The sequence below is a fragment of the Cyprinus carpio genome, chromosome B12 (assembly GCF_018340385.1).
Source record: "Cyprinus carpio isolate SPL01 chromosome B12, ASM1834038v1, whole genome shotgun sequence".
In the NCBI taxonomy this organism is placed as follows: Eukaryota; Metazoa; Chordata; class Actinopteri; order Cypriniformes; family Cyprinidae; genus Cyprinus; species Cyprinus carpio.
This window is the reverse complement of record NC_056608.1, coordinates 8,032,273-8,057,441: the sequence shown is the minus strand read 5'-3', so window position 1 is coordinate 8,057,441 and position 25,169 is coordinate 8,032,273. Positions and strand designations below refer to the sequence as shown.

The following is a 25,169-nucleotide window of genomic DNA, read 5'->3' as shown; positions in this document are numbered from 1 at the left end:
CACTCAACCAATCAAATCCAAGTACCGGAACTAATAGTTGATTTATTTGAACTACAGTTTAATAAGGAAAAATTGACAACGAGATGTTGAATTACATATGGTGGATTATCCAGCTTGGTCATTTTCCAGCATGGAAAAGATAAAGCTGTTTTTAATTTGAATTTGAATTTGTTTTTTGCAGTGCTTGTAATTCTCTCCGCCTTTTTTTCTACCGCCTTGCTCCTGTGAAATGTTATGTAGTAGCTCAGTATCAAAACAATTTTATTTATTTACGTTTTATTAATTTTTTTTGTTTGTCATATTTACTCAAATTTCTTTGTGGTCTTTTTTTTTTTTTTTTTTTTTTTTTTTTTTTTGCTGTAAAAAGCTGCAGTTATTGTATCTTTTAAATAAGTGAAATAACTTTGGTGCAGGGATAGGACACTATAATACATTCAAGACCTGCCTGAAATTATTTTAGCTGTGATTTACTGAATTTTTTACTGAATAATTTACTTAAAAAGTGCAACATTTAGAACACCTGTCAACTAATCAAAATCAATCAAACAGCCCTATGGTATAAATATTTATAACTAAAAATAAACTGACTGATTCATGTAAATTAGCACATGGGGGAAACAATTCATACTTTTTAAGAGCCCTTATAAAATCCATTCACAACCTCTGTTAATGGTTTTTTTTTTTTTCTTTTTTTTTTCATTTATTTGTTGCCTGCAAAAAATACTATTATCAAGCTGCAAGAGAAGAACAACTAATATATACACAAGAATTTCCCACATATACAACTTTCTTCACAATTGTGAGTTTATATCTCACAGTTCTGGCTTTTCTTCTCAGCTGTCTATATCTCATAATTGTTATTTGAGTATTCGCATAGGTTCGTAAAATTATGGTTGAACCCCTGATGTCACATGGACTGTTTTATCGATATCCTTGCTATATTTCTGGACCTGGGAACATTTCAGTTGTGTCTATGGAGGGTCTGAGAGCTCTCGGATTTCATCAAAAATATCTTAATTTGTGTTCCGAAAATGAACGAAGGTCTTACAGGTTTGGAACGACATGAGGGTGAGTAATTAAAGACAGAATTTTCATTTTTGGGTGAACTATCCCTTTAATCTAGACATGTTTTCATTTTGAGGTTTGAAGAGACTGCTGGAAAATGAATGTGAAGTGCCTAGAGAAAGAGAGAAAACTGCATAATATTGTCATATCTTTTAGCCTTTCTGCTATGGAGACATTTGCAGGCTAACACAATGAAACTTACACAGCCTATGCTTCTGTCAAAAAAACAAACAAAAAAAAAAAAACAGAATGTTTGGCAAACAAAGACCAACAAACACATAGCTTGCAAATCTTTATTAAACAATACAGTTTCAGTCAAAGATCTCCTAAAGACCCTTCTTTGTCAGATTTATCTGACCTTTTCTACATTACAAAACCTTGTTAATTCAAACAGTGTGCCAGTTATAACAGACTTTTATTATTTTGCACTGCACTGATTAAAAAAAAACAAAACAAAAAAAAAACTGCATGACAGGACATTTTTGGCATAAATATCCAGTGCAAGTCAGGGTGTATGCTAAGATTTAATGAATTGTGACAAGTGTCACTTTGCAGCAATATGGGCAGCTCGGGGTTTTGGCTCGTGGCCCCTGCAGAATGTGGCTTCATTGGCACCATGTGAAAAGAAGCTGCTACCTTCAATTCATCCTGTGTCACTAATCCCCTCAATGAAAATTTGGTTTCATTCAAGCCAGTTTCGCTCTGACAGGCGTGAATCCACCCCAATTTACCCTCTACATGGGGTTTCCCTGAATGCACCCACCCGTGCTGGTTTGATCTCAGTCTGCGTCCTCGCCTCAATGAGGCGCTTCATTAGCTTTAATATGTGAAGTGTGCCAAGACCTACCCAGTCACAACATGGCCAGGGAATGAATAACCCCCTCCGTGAGCGAACTGAATCTTCTTTTGTTGCTCTTGAATATTGCAGTACGTGGAGTGTGTGGTGGTGGTGGTGGTGGTGGTGGGTTCTGCGCTGGTGGTGTGTGTTCTGTGCTTAATTGGATTAGACTGAGTGCTGCGGATGTCGCCTGTCAATTAGACCTTTATGAACTGCACTTTATTGCCTGAGAATATTTAATGTACAATGAGCAGATTATATGAACAGACTGAGTAAAAGGCTTTAAATTAAACTGCTTTCGCACATGCATTATTCCAAAAGTCATTATAAACAATAACCAAGTTTATTTATTGGAAACTAGCTAAAGTAATGAGTAATACAATTAAACAATTTATTTGTTTGGAGCTGATTGTTAATATATGTTGTTAGTATCATTTCACTTATAATTTCAGGTGTGTTTATAAAATGCTTGAGTGTTATGGAATGACATACCAAATATTACAAGTGGGGAAAAAAGTTCACTTTTCAGATTACAATACTATATATTTTATGCATTATCCTTCTGGTGCTGTTTTAACATTTTGGTTATTTGGAATTTTTTTTTTGTTTACTTCATCGGAATGGTATGGAGTAAAAGTTTTGGTGTGTGAATACAAGAGGAAAAAAAAAAACCTCAGACATGATTTTAAAAATAGTCACACTTGTACAATCTTAACACACACACACACACACTTGGAATGCAACTTATTTAGATCCATGGCTTTAATGCAGTTTTGGAGTAAAAAGGATTTTGGAAAATGTATTATAAACTTAAAATAAATAAATATACTGTATATTATAAACATTTAAAAATAGTATTTTTGGGCTTTTTTTCTTTTTTTCACGTCAGAAATAATCTGCCAAATGCCTTCTTTATAAAGAGACTAAACTTTAGCTTGTGCTAAAATTTACTGAACTCAAATATATAAAATATTGTACAATAATTACATTTAAAAATAAATAAATAAAAATCGCCACACAAGCAGCACCAGAGGGTTAATAATTTACTTTATATGCTAAAGCCATCTATCCATCCATATAGAGAGATTTGTTATACTTCCTATAGCTTTTAAGCAGTGGTAGAATGGCAGCATTATATATTCCAACATATAATATTTTAATATATATGCACTGATATTATTACCAGTTCAGACACACTTGAATTTGACGATTCTCATGATCTTAAAAAAAAAAAACTTCTAAACATAAAAGCTTTAGTTTGTACAATTACGTTAACTATAAATTTAAAATTCTCTGTAAATTATCAAGAACTTTTAATTTAAACTTTAATATTAAAACAATTATTATTATTATTAATGGATGAATTCAACTAAACAGTGAAAGAAGCAGCCAACAAGTGTCATTTCATAGCTTTGAAGGCTGTACTACTACTCTGAAAAGTGGAAAGTATGAATAAAATGAGGTGTAACAAATATTTGTTTATTGATATGCGTAGTTGTGGCAGAAAAACAGCAGTAATCTATGTTTACCTCTGAGTGTCAGGAGGCCTGTCAGTGATCACTCATACGCATCTAATCCACTTTTGATGAACTGGGTTAATAGACTCCCTGTGGTCATTATCAAAGAGACTCATTTCTATTCATTCCTCAGCGCACACGACCCTCACACACCCGCCCCTCATTATGTGTGGCCTCTCCTCAATAAATACAGCTCCTCTGTTCTCTGGAGGATCAGTTCATCCTCAAGCATTCAGCATGCCCCGTCCGGACGGCCCTTACACGCAGTTCATCTGGAGAGAGGCAGACAGAGCCTGCTCGGACCCGTGTCCCGGAGCCGCAGTGGGCTGGAGGGAGGAGAGGGTGCAGGGGAGGGTGACTTGTGACCCGTGCGCTCTGGTCCAGCTCCGGCTGTCTGGACTTGCATATCCCGACGAAGACCAGAGTGCCATCGCCCGAGCCCGGAGACGCCGCAGACTGGCCGCCAACGCCCGCGAGAGGAGGAGGATGCTGGGCTTGAACGTGGCCTTTGACCGCCTGAGGAGCGTCATTCCTAATGTGGAGAGCGACAGGAAGCTGTCCAAGTCTGAGACGCTTCAGATGGCGCAGATCTATATCAGCACTCTGAGCGAGCTGCTGGAGGAAAGAGACTGCAACCCGGAATTCAGTTACCCAATGTTAGCGACGGGCGTGCAGGATCAGGTCATCGTGAAGGGTTCAATGCCAACCGAAGAGACCAAACCGGAGCAGAAAAACATTCCAACCTGTAGGATAAGATCATTTGCTGGGAATTTTGGGCATCCCACTTGTTGTGACCCCAAAACACCTGAACTCTTAGTGGACTCTCACTATATAGAGAGGAGCAATGGAGCAAAATGACACTGATATTGCATTCTCAGCCTTTGTATTCAACTTTTTTTATTTTATTTTTTTATATAAAAAAATCTGAATTAATGTTTGGACATTTTGTAGTGAAATATAAAATATTCTGGAATTAATTATATATTTTGCTTTATTATGCTTTACAAATAAATATTTTCAGAGGAAAAATCTGGTCTTTTTCTTGAGTTCACAATGAACTTTATTTCGATAGTCCACTTTAGACATTCTACTAACTATAAGTAACTTACAATGTCACCTAACTTTCATTAGATTATTGGTAGACTGGTTAGGATTAGTTGACATGTACTTGCAAAGTTATAGTCAGAAGAACATCTTTTGGTGAACCACCAACATAAAATGTTTGCAGGTATCAGTCTACTGATACACTAATGACTTGTAGTCAGAAAGCTAGTCACAGTTAGTAAAAAGACTAAAGTGGACTACCATAAAGTGTTACCTAAATTTGTAAAAACGTTTATTTAGTAGTAACTTTTAAAAGTAATGCATTACAATATTGCGTTGCTCCCTAAAAAAGTAACTAATTATGTTACATTGTTACTTTTTATGTAATACTTTTAAGTAAGTTACTTTTGAGTTCCTTTTTTTAAAATTTGCTTGTTTGTTTTTAATATAAAAAAAGTTCTTCTTTTACAAATTTAAAAGCCCTTTCGCACCAAAAGTGAAATGAAGTAAATGTATATTCACATCTGTACAGTAGTGTGCACTGTGCAGCATAAACAAAGAAGAATATGACGCAGGTGAAGAGCATTAATGCTATTCAGAGAAAAAAAAAGTAATTTTTGCTTAGTATGGCTGAATTGGATCATCAAAGGTCCGTAGCAAAGACACTGGTTAATAATATGGGATTAAGCACATAAATGATATTTGTCTTATTTAATATATAATTATTGCAGGTTTGTATAATATTCTGAGGTGCATTCGAGTGTTTTTATTCATTTTAAGGAACACTGTATCAGCGCACACACCTCAGCACTCACTCCTGATTAGGAATGTAATGAATCACTCAACTCACGATTCAATTCACAATTTTGATTTCACGATTTGATTTTCTCACTATTTTTAACAAAATGAAATTGAAAAAAATTCTACAGTAAATGAAAATGTGTCCTTTTATTAAGCTATTGCTGCATGTTTCTTTGTGAAATTGAAACAAAACTAAAGTGAAACATTAAAACAAACCCCAAATTAAATGTTACACAAATAAACTAAATATCTTTATATAAACAAACTAAAGCTTTGTTTGTGCTCTTTCCATTTAAAATTAGAGGCAACCACTGCATTTTAATGCTTTTAAGATGCAGCATACATGCAAAATGAACAGTTTTTAATCTAAATTAGACTGTATAATTTCGAAATTTGAAGCAAAAACAATGATCTGGCTTTAGTTTTGTGAAATTATACTACATAAAACATCTGAAAGAAACAGCAGACTAAATGAATGAGACGCAAGTTCACTCTCTGCCAGCAGGTGGCGCTTATGAACAGCAATGATATAGCGTTTCCTGGGTTACCGCGGTAAACAAAGCAGAGCTGCACTTATGACCTTTAATATGCATCGTTCAGAGGCAAGATGAAAAGGAAATAACACAAATTTTTCTTAAGACAGTAAGTTCCCCTCAGAGATACATTCATATAAGCCACTTTTCCACCGAAATTACCTGAAAAAATTTGTCACAGGAAATTTTTCCCCCCAGACCTGTTGCTGTCTGCGTATCCACTGCGGTCTAAAGTACCGAGACGATTAGGCAAAGTCTGGTGACGTAGGTCTGCATGCGTTTCTCAATTCCAAGTACGCAAAGTTCGGACTTGCGTCCTCGGTGGTTCAGACTTCGCAAGTTCGACTCAGGAGTCTGAACTCCCGCGGACGGGACAACACAAATCCAGTAATTCTGCAAACAGCAGCGTACTTGATAACGTCAGTCAGCTCGCCTTGGCTACTGCAATTTTCCTCATGGTATTTACAATAAGACGAAATAGATAAACACCACTGCCTCTTTTTTTTTTAATTTAAACATATTAATAGCCACAGAAATGTAGTTCAGGGAACGTACATACATTACAATGAAACAAAATATTACGTCAAACAGTATTGCCTCTTTTCCTTTTTATTTTAATATATTAATAGAAGACCAAAGATTACCTGTTAGATTTTCCCAAAACTAATTATATCTTATGTTTAACCACTACAGAGACATCAGAGCCAGCGGTACATGTCAGAAGGACTAGCCGAGTTGAGGCTGCTCTTGTTGGTTATCGCATGGAGCTCACGACTCCAAAATCGGCAAAGCACATTTTCAAATAGTCTTTATAAACAAACCGCAGATTTGAGTTTTAAACAATTACATTCTCACCTGAGATACTTTTAAAACTACATTTCATGACATAATAACAGTAATATTTAAAAAAAAAAAAAAATATGCAAATAAATGGTGGTTGAAATACAGTGCTGCGTGAACCAATCAGCATATTCAGCGAAAGTTCCGGACCTTTGAAAAAGTACTACCTCATGAGAGCAGGGACTTTCTGAGGGGCAGATTTACCCGGAACTTTATTTAAATCCTGGTTTCTGCACTGGAAACACACCGAGTACCGTCCCAAAGTGCCTAGTTCCTGGGGAAAGTTCCTGCGGTGGAAATGGGGCTATAAACTCCTACTCCTAACCAACTGTATCGCGATCTGTTTGGCATCTCAACCGATTTGAATCACATGTGTGACCCTGGACCACAAAACCAGTCATAAGGGTCAGGTTTTTTATTTTTATTTTTTTATTCAGATTTATACATCATCTGAAAGCTTAACGTTAAATTAATGTTACATCCCTACTCATCATGATTTCTCTCAACATGGCAACAGAAGAGCTGTCTGTCAATACATGGGAAACAAAGTAACTGGCATTATTTATTTGAAAAAGGAACTCTGATATTTCCTTCTTATTAAACAAATTAAACCTAATATCTATTATCTAATCAAAATTATAATCTAAATTAATGTCTGTCTTTACTAGTTCCTCAAAGTAATCTGATTATGTAAATAATGTTACTTGTAATGCATTACCCCCAACACTTGTAGCAACAGTAATAGCCTTGTAATATGCCAATCAGACACCAAAAATGACAAGTAAAATGTACTGAAAGTAGCAATTTTATTTGCGTTAAAATTATGTACAAGTAACCAAAGACATTATTTTGAAATTGGTACAAATTTGATGTTCCTGCAGTTGGCTTTTCGATAACTCTTATCTCAAAAAACACAACTGAGAAAAATGCGGTATAAAATAAAACGATTGGATTCAGAAAAGTAGTCTATCTTGTTCTCCAACATCCAATATTTACACGAGTATTTACAGTTCGTGTTGCTTCATTCAGTTCCCCGCTGTGTGAATTCAATCCCGTTGTGATGTTTGAAGCTCAGATACAGACTGTAGGACTGTGCCCAGAACAGCCCAGAAAATACAACTCATAGTGTTCCGTGTAACAGAGTGAACCAAAACATTTAAGCGGTGAGGGGGAAAATGATCCCTAGCTTTGCTTTCGTTAAGCTGTGCACTGAAGTTATTTCAGTCCATTTCAGTCATGAACAGCAGCAAAACGCCTGCTGAAGGCGATCGCTTTAGAAGTCAAACAAACAATAAAGCGCTTCTGAAAACAACCTTGAGAAGATCAGAACAAGTTTGGGTCAAAATAAGAATCTACTGGCCTTATCAGAGAGATGTCAAGTGCTAAATTCAATCTTGTATAAAAAACACCAACCATAAACAAAACAGGACTTATTCAGTATGTAGTTTATGACACAAACTCTTGAAATGTAGCGTGAAAGTTTGTTGTGTGGCTCACTTAAATGGTTGAGCATCCAAACCCAAGGTCATGGCTAGACGGAAACCAGCATTCATTGAAACGGTTATTGCATTTATCTTTAATTCTCACAGCAACTTTGGCTCTAACCAAACCTCAGTAGCAGCACATGCAGAAGAATTTTAGCTGAACTCAGGGTTACCATGTAGCCATGACCCAAACCCATGGATGACATTTCCTGGCTTCAAAAACGCATTTGAATTCATTCAAATTCCCAATCATTTCTCTCTTGCACAACACGGTTTTGCAGCCAAGCATAATTCGGCATATTGCCCGATTTAATAAGTCTGACTGTCGATTTTAAACCACATAAGGTTTGGACATCAGGGTTGTTAACATTACAGTTAACGTTCTGGCATTTGGAAAATACAGTTAAAAATCACAACTACTACAACATTCTAAAAACGCTTTGTCCCTTTCCTGCCCTAGCGAAATGGAAAGTGATGTAATTTATTCATTTGCAGACCTCTGACATAGCGCTATCGATTAAAAACGAATTTGTGCAACACAAAGGGAGCACATCCTGAAGCGAAGAGAATGGATTTGAACCAGGAGGGCATGTCTTTCCGGCATTTCAAAGAGAACCAGAATTTCGAATGCGGTTTTGGATTCGCCCTCCAATTGTTCAGGTCAGTGTCGAGCGCTTTTAAATTCACAGACTTGAGAGAGGAATAAAACAAACAGAGGGGGAGAAATCCTTTAACAAGTTTTATCAAAGCCACTCTCTCCATTTCTGCCGATGAAAACCAGCTTCCAAGGCGACTGATCAATAGACGCCAGATTAGGGAGGATTGTGATGCGAGGAACACAATTATTTCATGATAAAACATTTTAAGACGAAATGGGTGAACAGCTTGTGACAAACTCAATCAAAACAGCTCCTTTTAATAGAGTTCCGTGAATATGATGTGCTTTAGATTTAATTCTGTACAGTCTGAATGAGGAAGGTACTGGTTGATGATGATGATGATGATGGTGGGTTGTTTTCCAGGTGTGTTGGGTTGGGCAGCAGTTATCTGAGGTCTCTGTGTGGAGCTCTGCAAACACACTAGCAGTGTTCCAGATAATCAATGACCCTGGAGATAGACTTCTGTCCCGTGGTGCCCACATCACACTGTAAGGGACAAAAAGACGCAACTGTTCAGTCAATAAGCATAACTTTATTGGTTTTCTTTACAAAATGAGGTAGAACATTATTATTGATATTACTGCAGGATCCCGCATATGCTTGCCTACTTGTTATATTCACGTCGCTTAATTTCTAGTGACAGGCCGTTTTATCATTCGATATCTGGCCACTTTTCAGATTAAGGTGGTTCAATTTAGCCACTCAGCCAATTAACAGAAGTGGTATTTCTCTCATGGGTCACATTTTATTATAATGTGTCCTTATTACAATGTAATTACACAAATGCTAATAAGTAACAATTACCTTCTATAGGTGTAAGGTTTGGTTTAGTGTAAACTGTTTGTAATTACACATAAGAGCACATAAAACATATTACCCTTTAATGTAAAAGTTCCAAAACAGAAAGCCTTGTCAATTGTAAAATAAGTGTTGATTTAATTAATCTTAAAAAAAAGCATTTACGTGAATAGTTGCTACTGCTGTTAAACACCTGAAAAAGCCAAGCACTGTTTCCTTCATTTGTATCTTTATTTCTACTTATTGTATCTTTAATTTTAATTCTCTTCTTTATTTCTTTTTTTTTTTTACAGACTTTCATATTATTACTGAAAAAAAAAGGGAAATTTATTTATATATAAAACTGTATTTAAATAATAATAAATTGTATATAAAATATAAAGTATTTTATATATAATAAATAGTTATTACTTATACTTGTAGATATTTTTTGTCATTTTAAAGAAACTGTTTGTGTGTGTATATTATTTTATTAAAGCATATAATAGATTTATGCTGCAGGAAATAACAGCATTTTTTTTTCTTTGGTCTGCTGTTAACACAACCCAATATTTCCAAGTGTTATTCTATGGACATATATACTGAAATATATCAGTAACACTCTCTGGGTTTCTTTTTTTTTTTTTTTTATAAAAAAGCTTTTTCTTGTCTTAAAGTTGGTTGCTTATAAGTGGCTAAATATGACTACATTGCATTGTGTTTATAATCAGAACTCAAACTTTCCAACTTGTGATCAGAACCTTAGTGATGGTGACATGGAAGTGGCGCGACTGCGGCGCATTCTGTTAAGAGCCTAGGTTCAGCTTTTTACTTCTGCCGATTCTATTTAGCTGGGTTAATTTGTAAAGATTCTCTCTCTTTTTTTTCTTTTTTTTTAAAACACACATTAATAATAATAAAAAAAAAAAACCTTCTGTTTGTCACAGAGCTTATTTTTTCCAATTAAAAAAAATAGGAAAAGTCCTGCTGGCTTTATGTAAATGGGACCAGGCTGATGCTAACTTCCAGGACTGCCACCACGTCATCCCACACTCTATCATTCTATAAATGAATTGTGATATTTTGCTGCATCAATAACTGAAATTGATATTGTAGCAATCATAATATAAGCCACCCTATACTGGTCAGTCGCTAACTCTTGTGCACTTACTGTAAGGTTCATGAAATTCAAGAACTTCTTCAGCATTTCTGTCAAGACTGAAAAATCCCCTTTTGGCAGGTTTTCCCTCACAGTAGTCACATTCATCTGAAAGAGAGACACAGCATTAGCAGCTCATTCCTCCCGTGAGGTTACAGTGCACTTCAGGCCTGCGCTGAAAGAGAGTCTGGAGATTTTTAAAGTAAGTTTTGGTTGGTTGATCAAAGCAGCAGCACTCCATCTCTGGCCATCATTTTTTTCTATGCGTTCTGAGTCTCCATGGTACTCAATCTTCAGAAACAGATCCAAATCAAATATTTCCCTCTTCTGATGCCCCTTAACACGAATCTAAGCTGCAAACAGGAAGATGCACCTTCCTAAAGAAACCCTATTTTGAGTCAATCTGTTTTTCTAAAACAGAATCAAACTTGACCTTCAAAGTGTGCAAACATGCATCCAAAGGAAAATTGGGAGAAATAAACAGAGCATAAATGCCATCTCTTTTTGTGTCCGGGTCTGGGCCACGTTTAGAGGCGAGACAGATAATGGCCATGTACGTCAGTCAGAAAGCAACAGAGTGGTATGAAAGAGAAACAGAGGAGTCCATTACAGCCAATTCTACAGCCCACCTATTAACGTCCTGAAAATAAATCCATTAATACTGCCAGGCACAACACAGCTTTCTTCTGATACCTGCCCTGAAACTTGAAAACTGCAATTTAGACAAACAACACTCAAACCCTGCAAAAGCAAAAGGAATATTAACAACAAAAACTCTGTACCAGTAAATGCTGTACTCTTATTGGTGTAGCCTGGGTTTGTCCTGACCTCATTCCACTACTGAGGGCACAAAGGGTATTCTGTCCAGGACAGAAAGGGTATCTAGCCAAACAGTAGTAGTCTTGGCAGAGCTAAACGCATACCTGACATTAATAATAAACAATACTCTTTGTATTTTATGAGGAAAAGCAGGTCCTGAGCAGACAGAGCCAGAAGACATGAATCAAAGATACAAAATGATATTGAATGAACATTGAATTGAACAAATGAACATTGAGGTGAGGTGATATAAGTGTTACTTACAGGGCTCCCCTGGCACAGACAACCCAAAAGCAGTGCAGTGTATGATGCCACGATACTGTCCTCCATGTGCTTGCCAGCATGCTGAAGAGCTGGAGAGAAAAATCACATGACAGGCTACTCAAAATGGGCCTTTTTCAAAAATCTTTTTTTTTTTTAATAAAGCTTAAATGAATGTTGTTTTAACTTTTTATTCACTACAATTTCTTCATTTCAAACAAGTTTCTAATTACATTATTGGTCAAGTTTAGAATGAAATTTTTTAATACTAATTATTAATACTATAATTTAAAATAAACAGCTTTTGCTGTTTAATATATTTATTTGTGGAAGCAGTGATTCATTTAAAACCATCCAAAAGTTTACAATAAGGGGGCTAAATAATACTTCAAATACTTGTGATATTACAAAAGATTTCTATTTGAAATAAATGCTGTTCTTTTGAACTTTTCATCAAAAAATGCATTTCTGTACAAAAACTGTTTTCAACTCTGATAATGAAAACCATTATTACTGTTTGGGCACCAAAAATAACTGATTACCACATGAGCATATTATGATTTCTGAAGGATCATATGTGACATCTTTTACAAAGTCTTGATTTTGTTTTGGGGGTGTACTAGAACAGGTACTAGGTTGTTCGAAAAACACATTATTTTTCACATATTTTACATTATTACAACACCTCTCTCCCCAGTCTGGCATGAACGGCTCAAACAGTTCCTGTATCAAATGAAGGCTCGCCTTCTGAAATACGAAATGTGCTGTGATTGGTTAGCCGCGCCAGTGTGTTGTGATTGGCAGTACTCTGCACCTGGTCGGGAAATGTCATGCCCCTTACCATAGCCGCCTGCTGAGAGCTTTAGTGTAAATATTGCCTCAAAATCAAATCAATTTGATCTCGATTCAAACCCGGATGATTGTAATCACTCTAAGTTCGTCTGCCTTGGGAAAGCTAGCGTGTCTCCGACATAGTGATAACACTCATTGCCTTCTGTAGTGCAGCTCAACCAGGTCTTGTCCCATTCGTCGATATTTGTTATATCACAAATCCCAGAAAATATCCGTTGTAGTCCAAACGAGTCGTTCGTTGTAGTTTTTGAAAAGTGACTTCTGTTAAATAAAATATCTCCTTTTTACTTGAACTCTGAGCTTTGTAACTTCGCAGATCTTTTTAATGCTCAAACAGCAACATTACAGACTAACTAAAGTTGAAAAAGTGAAAAAGCATAATAGGACTCCTATAAGTCACACTGGTATATTTGTAGCAATAGCCAAAATAGGTCAAAATTATAGATTTTTCTTTTAAGCCAAAAATCATTAGGATATTAAGTCAAGATCATGCTCCATGGAGATATTTTGTAAATTTCCTACCGTAATTATATTAAAACGTAACTTTTGATTAGTAATATACATTGTGGGGAAGTCGTGGCCTAACGGTTAGAGAGTCTGACTCCTAACCCTAAGGTTGTGGGTTCGACTCTCGGGCCGGCAATACCACGACTGAGGTGCCCTTGAGCAAGGCACCGAACCCCCAACTGCTCCCCGGGCGCCGCAGCATAAATGGTTTTCTCAATATTTAGTTTTTTTTGCACCCCCAGATTCCAGATTTTCAAATAGTTGTATCTCTAATATTGTCCTATCCTAACAAACCACACATTCAGCTTTCAGATGATGTACAACTCTCCATTTCAAAAATTCACCCTTATGACTGGTTTTGTTTTCCAGGGTCACATATGACAATGAACACTGGAATAATGGCCATTACAGAAATAAATAGCATTTTAAAATATTTTAACAGTTCTTTTAAATTGTGATATTCCAAAATATAAGTGTTTTTTGCAGCATTTACGATCAAAGAAATGCAGCCCTGCTGAAAATTAAAGACTTCTTTTACAAACATTACAAACTTAGCTGCTCCAAACTTTTCACCAGTTGTTTATATCCACAAGCGTACATTATACCCTGTATTTTTTTGTTGTAGTAAGCAACATGTTAAAAAAAAAAACAATACAGAACAAAAGCAGTAAGACTCATGCAGAACGAATGAACAACACTAATAAAGCAGACTGCCTCACTTATTTAACAGAATGTACATAAACACTCTGCATATAATGACTTGTGCTTATATTGTTTCTCATGTCCTTTTTGAGAAAACGAGGAAAAGAAGATACACGCTCCACTGGAACAGATGTTATAAGGACAAACATATTTGCTAAGTTTGCTAAGTGACTATATTTGTTGAACACCAAAAGAAAACACAATTAAGACTGAATACACAGGAAGACGAAGGTCTTGTACAAGCAGCTGCACTCACTGACCGCAGATGACAATTACATACTATTTCCTTGCATTAGACTAGCTTTGTATCTTAAAGCAGAAGAAAATACCTGGGATTGCGAGTTCATGTGGTGCATCCACATATTACAAAAAATTATATTCTCAGAAACCTCTGACATGCATGTACACATGAGTGGCCCTGAAGATCAGGACAAACAGAAGTTAGAACTGAGGGCAAACCACTCATCAGCTACTCTTTCATCTATTCCTCCAATTCTAATCAAATATGCTACTTGAATAACTGTGTGTTGTTGTGTTCTTTCACTGGGTCTCCAAACTAAGATTAGCTACCCACCAAAGTGGATTGTACATTAAGCAAAATTAACTGCCGTGGCAAAAAACAATTTGCATTTGTCTAGTGCCTGGGTGTAATGACTACCTTTGTTGAGATCAAGTTCTTCATCCTCCTCTTCCTTCTTCTTGTCCTCTGTGCTGTTGTTTTCTGAAGCGACCCACTGGATCTCTTCATTGGTCTCCTTCCATTCTCCACTCTGGTCCAGTTGGGACTTTGGCGGATCGTTGATGAAGTCATCCGTCTCCGCCTCCGCTAACATGGCTGCATGTTCTCTCTGAAGAAAAAGCTATAAAGCAGAAACAGAGACAAAAAAAAAATAATAATTAAGACTGTTTTGCTTGTAACCCAATCAGTGATCGAAAATAATTTTGTTGGACATACTCAAAAGATTCAAATTATTGAGAATCACTGAAATGTTTATATATTGCACATACAGACACATTAATGATCAGCTTTAGCATAAATTTCTACACCAATGTATCATTTTATTTAAGTAATGAATTATGTACACCATGTACTGATGCATTATCAACATGCACTAACAGTTATAGACATGAAATCTAAGAACTTCCTCTGATAACTCTGATAACTATTGGTCTACAATTCAGGCACATCTTACTATACCATATATAAACAGTGATGTGATTACAAGTGGCCACTAAAAACACATTACACCAAGACCTTAATAACAGGTGTAACAATACAAGAACCTGTTTTCTGTAAGTGTGAATTGTGGCCATGCAGCAGTTGTTTTTGTGTGTGTGTGTTTGTATACCTTCACCAGAGCAGCAATGGCACTGAGAGACCTCTCAGTCTGCAACTCATCTTTGTCAGATACACACATGGAGTCCCAGACTTCACCTCCTTCCATCTGCAGCTCCACCAGACAGTGTCTGTTCCTCGCGCTGTACTCCACCAGATTAATGAGCAAGCCCAGACCCTAAAACACACACAAATACAATAAAAAACACATCATTTAGATCAACAGGAACCACAACACAGACAGAAAATATGGTTTCACTTTGATAGTAATGTCTCACACAACTGGTTTGCACCAACAAAAAGTAGGATTGGACAAAAAAAAATTTCAACTTTTTTTGTGTGTAAATAATATAAATGATACTACTCAAAAATACTGTGTATTTTTAAAAACTAGTTAAAAATGTCTTAAATTTAATCAAAGCATGTTTTCTGTATTTTTCCACTAAATGCACATAAGAATGAGGTTTTTTTTTTTTCATTTTTGTGATACATATTGGCAGTTTAACACATTAAAAATAATTAATTTAGAGTCTCAGTTTTCTCACTTCCTGAGACAACTTCCCCCTACTTACTTTGCCGTCAAGCTGATGCTATTTTATTAAGCTTTGAGGTAGCACAAGAAACAAGAAATCAGATTAAGCAATGAGACAAAGATATGGGGTTATTTCCCATAAATGAAGGCAAAGCTAAATTAGACATTTATTATAATGAGTTTATGTGATGATTACAGTAAGTTTTATTAGTCTACAAGGTTGATCATGTTCTATAATTGTTGTAAATTATAAAGATAAACAGTAATCTGATCTTTTGCAGTTGTTCATTTTAAAAAAAGTCATTATTCACAGCCCCCCAATAAACAGAATACATAGATTAGATCCATATATGTTGTACTAAAATGCTTTAATAACTTGAAAAATGACAACCACAGTATTTTTGCGAACGTTTATAATGCAATCTGCCATTTGTTTGCATCTAACAATATTCACAAAAGATTCTATGACATCATTACAATTTTTTAACTAATTAATTTGTCTTTATGGTAGAAGTGTAATGATGCCTTACAATTAACAAACAATGTTTTTTTAAAAACATCATCATAAACCCCCCCCCCCCCCCCCCCCCTAAAAAAAACCCCCCCCCCCAAAAAAAAAAAAACATACAAATAAACATTGTAAATATTTGATTTATAACAGCCCTATTACAAATGATCACAGTATGAAATTTCAATTTGTAATGTAGTTGGAAAGCACTCGGGAACTCCTAGCGGACACTGCTTGTCCCTACTGAATGTGTACCAACACTGAGTGATATTAGTAGAGCTGTGTACTCACCAGGACTCTGATATCGAACCTCCGCTCCTGCGGCAGGTACTGTGGCACCCTGAGCACACAGTTCAGCGCCGTGGTCATAAACCCCTCCTGCTCGCCCGTCTTTGTGCTGCCCCATTCTACAGACAGAAAGAAAACACACTCAATGGCTGCTGCACGTACGAGTTCAGCGTTAGTTAATCAGGGATTTCTCTGACTGTTGCTGTCGCAGCTGCTCACATCTGGCTTATGATTGAGTACTCCTGCATTATGCTGAAGGGTTTGGCAGCAATACTAGCGAGTAGCTAGCCAAAGCAGCACTGCTAACAGAAATCCATTTGGCACATCGAACAAAGGCCATGCAAGTAAGCCAAAAGACTCTTATTGACTTTAAGCCTTTTAAAAGCAGAATAACAAACATTCTATAAGGCATAATGTAATGAGACAGCCGCTGCAGCCCAGTCGCCTGATTGTTCAGCTGAACAGCTGCCAGAGCATATTACATTTCAGTGTTGGGAAGTAACTAACGAAAAGCAGCAAAGTTATTAGTTCAGTAACGACCAATCAATAACAACTAATAATGAATTTCATTACTGACTAGTAGGGTCTTTGTGCTGAAAATGGAGAAACTTTGTCTTTGAAAACACTTTACAGGAGGAAAAAAAAGGTCGTTAAAAAGCTAGCAAATTGTAGTCTCAAATCGTCTAAAGCTCAAAGTTCACTTCAGCTTTGACGCAAACACTTGAAATATGCGTACAGTAAAGTGCATAGCATTTCTAAGTATACTCTACTCAGTGCATGAACACATGCCTGTCAAAAATTCATCCTTTTCCAGTGTCTGCACTATTTCTCTTCAGATGTTATGGGCAATAATAATAATAATAAAATAAATAAATAAATAAATCAATAAAAAAAAAAATCAACTGTACTCATTTAAACTGGAGTTTTATCTTCCACAATAACAAATCGTCATATCGCACACCCTTAACTTACTATCATAATAACAATAAATTATGCATAATTACATGCAAGTAACCCTAAGCCAAAACCTAATCCTAACCATATAGTAAGTACATGTAGTTGATTAATATTACTCAGTACTTAAATGTATAATTACCCTGTAACAATGACAACTTAATATAAAGTGTAACCGCCTGAAATCAAGGCACACGAGTAATCTGAGTGTACAGAGTTGACAAGGTAAGAAAAAATAAGCTTCATGCATTCAATACATGTATAGTAGTCTGATATATGTAGTCTAGTCCACACTTTGAGGGGGCCCAGTGCCAAATGGACCGAGGGGGAGAGAAACACGATCACAAACAGACTGAGGGGGAGAGAAACACGATAACGCACGGACCGAGGGGGACCCCCTGGAACGCGATCGCTAAACGGACAGAGGGGGCTCCGCCCCCTACCTGCCTCAGCTAAGGATGGCCCTGGCGTAAGTACAGGTGCATCTCTATAAATTCGAATGTCGTGGAACAGTTCATTTATTTCAGTAATCCAACTCAAATTGTGAAACTTGTGTATTATATAAATTCAATGCACACAGACTGAAGTAGTTTAAGTCTTTGGTTCTTTTAATTGTGATGATTTTGGCTCACATTTAACAAAAACCCACCAATTCATCGAATCTCAACGAATTAGAATACTTCCTAAGACCAATATAATTATAAAAATAAAAAAAACATTTTTAGTGAATTGTTGGCCTGCTGGAAAGTATGTTCATTTACTGTACATGTACTCAATACTTGGGGCTCCTTTTGTTTTAATTACTGCCTCAATGTGCGTGGCATGGAGGTGATCAGTGTATGGCACTGCTGAGGTGGTATGGAAGCTCAGGTTTCTTTGACAGTGGCCTTCAGCTCATCTGCATTTTTTTGGTCTCTTGTTTCTCATTTTCCTCTTGACAATACCCCATAGATTCTCTATGGGGTTCAGGTCTGGTGAGTTTGCTGGCCAGTCAAGCACACCAACACCATGCTCATTTAACCAACTTTTGGCGCTTTTGGCAGTGTGGACCAACACCAGCAGATGACATTGCACCCCAAATCTTCACAGACTGTGGAAACTTAACACTGGAATTCAAGCAACTTGGTCCATGAGCTTCTCCACCCTTTCTCCAGAATCTAGGAAATTGGTTTCCAAATGAAATACAAAACTTGCTCTCATCTGAAAAGAGGAATTTGGACCACTGGGCAACAGTCCAGTTCTTCTTCTCCTTAGCACAGGTAAGACACCTCTGACGTTGTCTGTGGCACAGGAGTGGCTTAACAAGAGGAATACAACAACTGTAGCCAAATTCCTTGACACGTCTGTGTGTGGTGGCTCTTGATGCCTTGACCCCAGCCTCAGTCCATTCCTTGTGAAGTTCACTCAAATTCTTGAATCGATTTTGCTAGACAATCATCTTAAGGCTGCAGTTCTCTCGGTTGGTTGTGCATCTTTTTCTTCCACACTTTTTCCTTCCACTCAACTTTCTGTTAACATGCTTGGATACAGCACTCTGTGAACAGCCAGCTTCTTTGGCAATTAATTTTTGTGGAGGGTGTCAATGATTGTCTTCCGGACAACTGTCAGATCACCAGTCTTCCCCATGATTGTGTAGCCTAGTGAACCACACTGAGAGACCATTTTGAAGGCTCAGGAAACGTTTGTAGGTGATTTAAGTTGATTAGCTGATTGGCATGTCACCATATCCTAATTTGTTGAGAGTGAATTGGTGGGTTTTTGTTAAATGTGAGCCAAAATCATCACAAATAAAAGAACCAAAGACTTAAACTACTTCAGTCTGTGTGCATTGAATTTATTTAATACACGAGTTTCACAATTCGAGTTGAATCAGTGAAATAAATTAACTTTTCCACGACATTCTAATTTACTGAGATGTACCTGTATACTTTGGTATTTAAAGTTCAGTGCTGGGGAGTAACAAACTAAAAGAAGCAATGTTACTAAGTCTTTAAAAACTATTTGATATTAATAACCAATTAAGAATTAGTGTGTGGAGAATCTGTGACATGACTTTGCTTGAAAACACATTATTAAACATGGTCATGAAAACATAGATTTGTGTGTGGTTTCATGTTCTTAAAGGGATACTCCACCGTGTTTTCATATTAAACTATGTTATTCCCTTAACTAAGACGAGTTGATACATACCTCTTTCGTCTCAGTGCGTGCACTAAATCGCTGTCTTGCGGCGAAACTTTGTTAACACTAAGCTTAGCCCAGTTCATTCAATAGGGGCCAAGCAGAGAAGCTACCAAACACCTCCATATTTTCCCTATTTAAATACAGTTACTCGAGTAGTGTAACTCAACCCAGGACGGTGACACAAAACAAAACGTTGCGCTTTTCTAAGCGTGTAAAATGGATAACTATATTGTATCGCGGAACACCATAGAAAGTGCTTGGGAGCACTTTGACTTGGCGCAGTAATATCTTCACGTGAGGAGCGGGGGCCGGTTGAGAGGACTTTTCACGAGTGAAGATATTACTGCGCCAAGTCAAAGTGCTCCCAAGCACTTGCTATGGTATTCCGCCATACAATATAGTTATCCATTTTACACGCTTAGAAAAGCACAACGTTTTGTTTTACTGCGCCAAGTCAAAGTGCTCCCAAGCACTTGCTATGGTATTCCGCCATACAATATAGTTATCCATTTTACAAGCTTAGAAAAGCGCAACGTTTTGTTTTGTGTCACCGTTCCTAGGTCGAGTTACACTACTCGAGTAACTGTATTTAAATAGGGAAAATATGGAGGTGTTTGGTAGCTTCTCTGCTTGGCCCCTATTGAATGAACTGGGCTAAGCTAACTGCTAACAAAGTTTCGCCGCAAGACAGAGCGATTTAGTGCACGCACTGAGACGAAAGAGGTATGTATCAACTCTGCTTAGTTAAGGGAATAACATAGTTTAATATGAAAACACGGTGGAGTATCCCTTTAAGGCATTTTCACCCAGCGTATAACCAGCAATTTACATTATTTTATATATATATATATATATATATATATATATATATATATATATATAAATAATATATATATATATATATATATATATATATATATATATATATATATATATATATATATATATATGTGTGTGTGTGTGTGTGTTAGATATTCATGCAAGAATTTTCATATTTGGAGAAAAAGAAAAAAAAAAAAAAAAAATCACCATTAATCTTTTAAAGACTTCACTGAGTGAGAACATTGAGCAACACTTTTCCATGTTAAAAAAAACCCTTCACAGTCCAAGTGGAAGGTTTGTTTTGTTAAACGTCCTCGTCTTTGTACTGACCGTTGTCATGTGTGAGATTTAGCAGGACCCCGATGATAGCTCGCATACAGTCTTCTACAGCTTTGCCAACATTGCTGTTGCTGCAGTAGGGCAGCGGTGTGCCCGACGAGCACAGGCCTCTGTTCACCTCTCGACTGTACCTCTGGATCATCTCCTCACAGTGCCATAACGCTCTAAAAACAAACAGACGAAAAAAAAAAATAATGTTATGTCCTTTCAAAGAATTAGTGCAAATTATAGTTTTAGTATCCAAAAACATCTTGAAGGGACAGATCACTGAAAATTTTTAAATTCTTTAATTTAGTACACATCCTATCTATATTCTTACACAAAAGTTATATTGCAAAGTCAAACAGCTTTTCATTCACATTCATTACATGGAAAAAAGCAGTGTGAACTAGGGCTGGGCGATAAATAGTATATTGAGAATGCAATAAAATATGCCGATCAGTGCATGCCTCTGATAAGTCAGCGTGTTCTTTGTGTGTGCAGTTTCAACTTGATGCTCAATGTGTTTTTAGCATTTGCCGTCTCAACATATGAGGACTTCATCTCCAGAGTTGTTCTGAGAGTCACTTCACAAGCTTTTCACCATTTCATTTGAGAAAAACTACCATCAAATAAACAAACATGTGACCCTGGACCACAAATTACCTTTTTAATTATATTTTCAATTAATACTTTTTAATATGCCCTCACCATCAAAAAAAAAAAAAAAAAAAAAAGCAATGTAAAATAAAACACGACTAACTAAATTAAATGCACTTAGAACTTGGACAAAATCTGTGTTCTGCAGCAAAACCAGCTGAAAAACACTACTTTTAGGACTTTTGCAGACTCCATATATTACTGAAAGCACAAAAATAACAGCCCTTGATAAATCAAATCATAATTTAATGTCTATCACAGGGCATCAAAGCCTCTTGACAGATACTTCAGTTGAATATAAGGTGAATCTTGAAACAGTGAGGTCACATTTGAACATTTTAACACCAAATCTGGTACTATATGTGCTCTATCAGCTTCTAAATAATGGCTGTTCAGAGTAACACTCAAGATGGAAAAACAACCCACAGATAACAGATGCAGCGGGAAGTGCGCACTTCCTAATGGATTGCATTTACGCCACAGCCAGGGTCAGCAGACACTAACTCAAATTGCATTAGCTTTCTCTAGAGGGGGAAAACTTAGCTCTTCCTCTCTATTAGTCCCCAAGACGTGTGTGTGAGTGAGATAGCAATAGAGAGTGAGGGAGTCTGCATCCACAGCACATGCGCTACAGTATGACCAGCTTCATGCAAAATGCCACTAATGCGCTTAGCATAATGAGAGGTCATTAGCAAGCGAGATGGGAAATGAAGGTAGAGGTTCATGTATTCATATATTAGTGAGGTCGTCATTAATGCAAGCCTGCCGTACTCTCTAATTGAATTAGAGCGAGCTGAATGAGCTCTTCCAGCAGTGTGTGTGTGTGCATGCCGACTTTGTTGACTCATCTAGATCCTCTTCACAGTCCTGAGCACCCGTGTTTGGTTCGCTGTGCACTCTGAAGGGTCTGACCCCGTCTAGAGAGCTGGGCCATCAGCTTGTAATTACATTAGCAGCGGAAGAGAGGCCAGACAGCCTCAAGCGGACAAGTATGAGCTAGATTTACCATAACAGATGCCTAAATGTGCTTTCACATGGAAAGTCAATTTTTGCATTTTCTGAAAATATGAGTAGTACTTGCCCACATTAAGTCGCTGATGGGATGCTAGGGTGTTATAGATACTAGCCAGGGCATTGCTTCATTGCTGCTAAAGTTTCTATCCGAGTGGTTTTTAGTGTTGCTATCCGGCTTGCTAAGTGAACTGTTAATCACCCAAATCAAAAGAGCCAGTAAGAATTTATAAAGCATCTCTATAAGACTAAAAGAGCTCTAGATGCGGCTTTGCTTCCTCCTTCAATGTAAGTCTTTAATGCAACTTTTTCTTCTATTTTATCATCTGCCATAAAAAAGTTTGTATTGCTTCGAAAATAATATAAGATATCATTCATGTATGTAGTACAAAAAGTGTGGGGGAGTTACATTACAAAGTCAACAAATATAAAAATATCCAAGTCACAATAGTGATTTCTGAAACCAAGGACAGGAAAAAAGAAAAGAAAAACTCTTTCATAACACAATTGATGAATGGTATAATTATAAAATCAGTCAATATGACTCATGCGCTGTGTGCACCCTTTTCACAGAAAGAGATAAAGCATTTCCGCTATAATTATCATTGTATATACACTCTACTGTGTTATTGGGTTCCGCAAGTGGGTTTCTTTCTAACTTGATGTATGTTTGACTTCTTTTTCCCCTCAGACTGCCATAATCCCTGCTTTTTAGAAAGCTGTGGAAAAGCAATAATGGATTTTTTTTTTTTTTTTGCTGTTGGAACAAAGTTGCTCCAGTGTAGCTCTATAGATGTTCACCCTGTAAAATAAATGTGCAAATAAACTCCTTAGCCATCTGAAGCAATAGCTTTGTGAGAACAGACTAAATGCAAGTATTGAATGTTAATCTCTGATAACTCAGTTCATATTCAAATATGAAGCATGAAGTTGTGTGATATCAGATTCAGATGGACAAGCTTTATTGTACCTGACAGCTCCTGATTACGGCATGCTTTCATTGTATCCAGAGTAAACATTCTGATGTAAGTAAGTAAATCAGAGGAGTTAGGAATGACAAGAGGGACTAAATGACTATTGTTAACTATACTTTTAAGTGGTCTAAAGTTGGACACTTAAGACAATATGCAAGTCTCATTAAGGTTTGAAATGATTGGCCTCTTTAGGAAATGTCAGCATGGCTTGAGCCATATCAGAGGGTGTTCTCTGGCACAGCAGCTCTGCGCCTATGGTCTTGGCAGCTGGTGCTGTTGATAAAGTGTTCCTGTTGCTGTTGGGGTTGTTAATGAGTCTGGAGGCTGTCTACTGTAATGAGGAAAGCTAGCGGTTAACCTGCACCCTGTCTGACCGCACACTACCAGGGGCATCCTGCCAAAACAATCAGGAAAACATGACAAGTGTACTGCTACATTACTGTAAAACTACAGCTAGACAACTGCTTTTCTTTTGGATGCACTTACTTCGCTGAAGACACTATGAGCTGAGAGTCCTTGTACGCGATCAGGTAGGCCTGGTTTTCTGGATTGTGAACTGTTACCTGTATCGATAAATATCAAATTAAAAATAAGTTTAAAAAAGAGCCACAATGCAAAAAACATTCCTCTTCTGAATTAGCCAAGCAGAAATAGACTGTAATCTACAATAGATTAATATCAAGGTTATGCACTGTGCACTGTGTTTATCCCTTAACGAAATCTACTGAGGTTTATAGCTGAGTCCCTCTACCAAGTACAATAATCAGCATTCCCTCATTAAAAAACATAAGGTCTAAAGATATAAAGCTATAGTAAAGGATTTAATTGTCACACATAACCAGAATCTTACGAACTCTTAACTACACAACCATTCAAAAGTTTGTGGTCGGTAAGATTTAAAAAAATGTTTTTGAAAGAAGCCTCTTATGCTCACCAACCCTGCATTTTGTTTAATAAAACAGTAAATGTATTTAATTATTACATTAAATATAGTAATATTGTGAGATATTGTAATTGAAAATAACTGTTTTCTATTTTAAAAATTAAATATTTAAAAATACATTATGGCATTTCAGCAGCCATTACTCCATTCTTCAGTGTCACATGATCCTTCAGCAATCACTCTAATATGCTAATTTAGAGCGAAAGAAAAATGTCTTATTATAAATGTTAAAAACAGTTGTAATGCTTGATATTTTTGTGGAAACTGAAATCTTTTTTAGGAGTCTTTGATGAACAAAAAGTTCAAAAGAACAGCATCTTAAATAGCAAAGTTACAGTAATGTTACAAAAAAGATGTCACTTTTGTATTCATTTCTTAAAAATAAAAACAATAATAATAATAAAAATATTCCCCTTACTGGCCCAATCTACATGAGGTAGAATGTCTTTTATCGTAAAACCCATATGAAAGGAAATATTATTTTCTCATTTTTATATTAATGCTGAAACATATGTGAATTTGGATTGAAATCTTTGTATCCCATGTAAATGGATTTGCATGTTCAAGGACAAACAGTCTGGATTCACAATTCAAACTCATTCAGAGTACTTTATACTGCATGCGTTTACTTTTATAAAACATATGCATGACAATCACAACTCAAATGCAACGATGAGTATCTTACGACCCCAGTGTGGGTCATATTGTGTGGGTTTGGTTGTCCTTTTGTTATCTGTTTTGTAGGTTGAAGTTGGAGTGAGTGACGTCATAATGACTGATG

The 25,169-nt window shown here is 36.5% G+C and overlaps 2 protein-coding genes across 2 annotated transcripts in view; one reads left to right on the top strand and one right to left on the bottom strand.

Moving 5' to 3' along the window:
- The first annotated feature begins 3,642 nt into the window (after window positions 1-3,642).
- Window positions 3,643-4,329, top strand: LOC109063212 (protein atonal homolog 1-like). The gene has a single exon (XM_019080302.2). The coding sequence runs from the start codon at window positions 3,658-3,660 to the stop codon at window positions 4,276-4,278; it is 621 nt and encodes a 206-aa protein (XP_018935847.2). The 5' UTR covers window positions 3,643-3,657; the 3' UTR covers window positions 4,279-4,329.
- Window positions 4,330-7,427: 3,098 nt separating this feature from the next.
- The window catches only part of LOC109062805 (wings apart-like protein homolog), a 64,704-nt gene continuing 46,962 nt past the window's right edge, over window positions 7,428-25,169 (bottom strand). The window contains exons 13-20 of the mRNA XM_042735187.1: window positions 23,932-24,008; window positions 20,813-20,985; window positions 16,526-16,641; window positions 15,208-15,372; window positions 14,517-14,718; window positions 11,801-11,889; window positions 10,730-10,825; window positions 7,428-9,267 (exon numbers count right to left, since the gene is read on the bottom strand). Of these exons, the coding sequence (XP_042591121.1) occupies window positions 9,202-9,267; window positions 10,730-10,825; window positions 11,801-11,889; window positions 14,517-14,718; window positions 15,208-15,372; window positions 16,526-16,641; window positions 20,813-20,985; window positions 23,932-24,008 (984 nt within the window). The 3' untranslated portion in view covers window positions 7,428-9,201. The remainder of the gene's footprint in view (window positions 9,268-10,729; window positions 10,826-11,800; window positions 11,890-14,516; window positions 14,719-15,207; window positions 15,373-16,525; window positions 16,642-20,812; window positions 20,986-23,931; window positions 24,009-25,169) is intronic.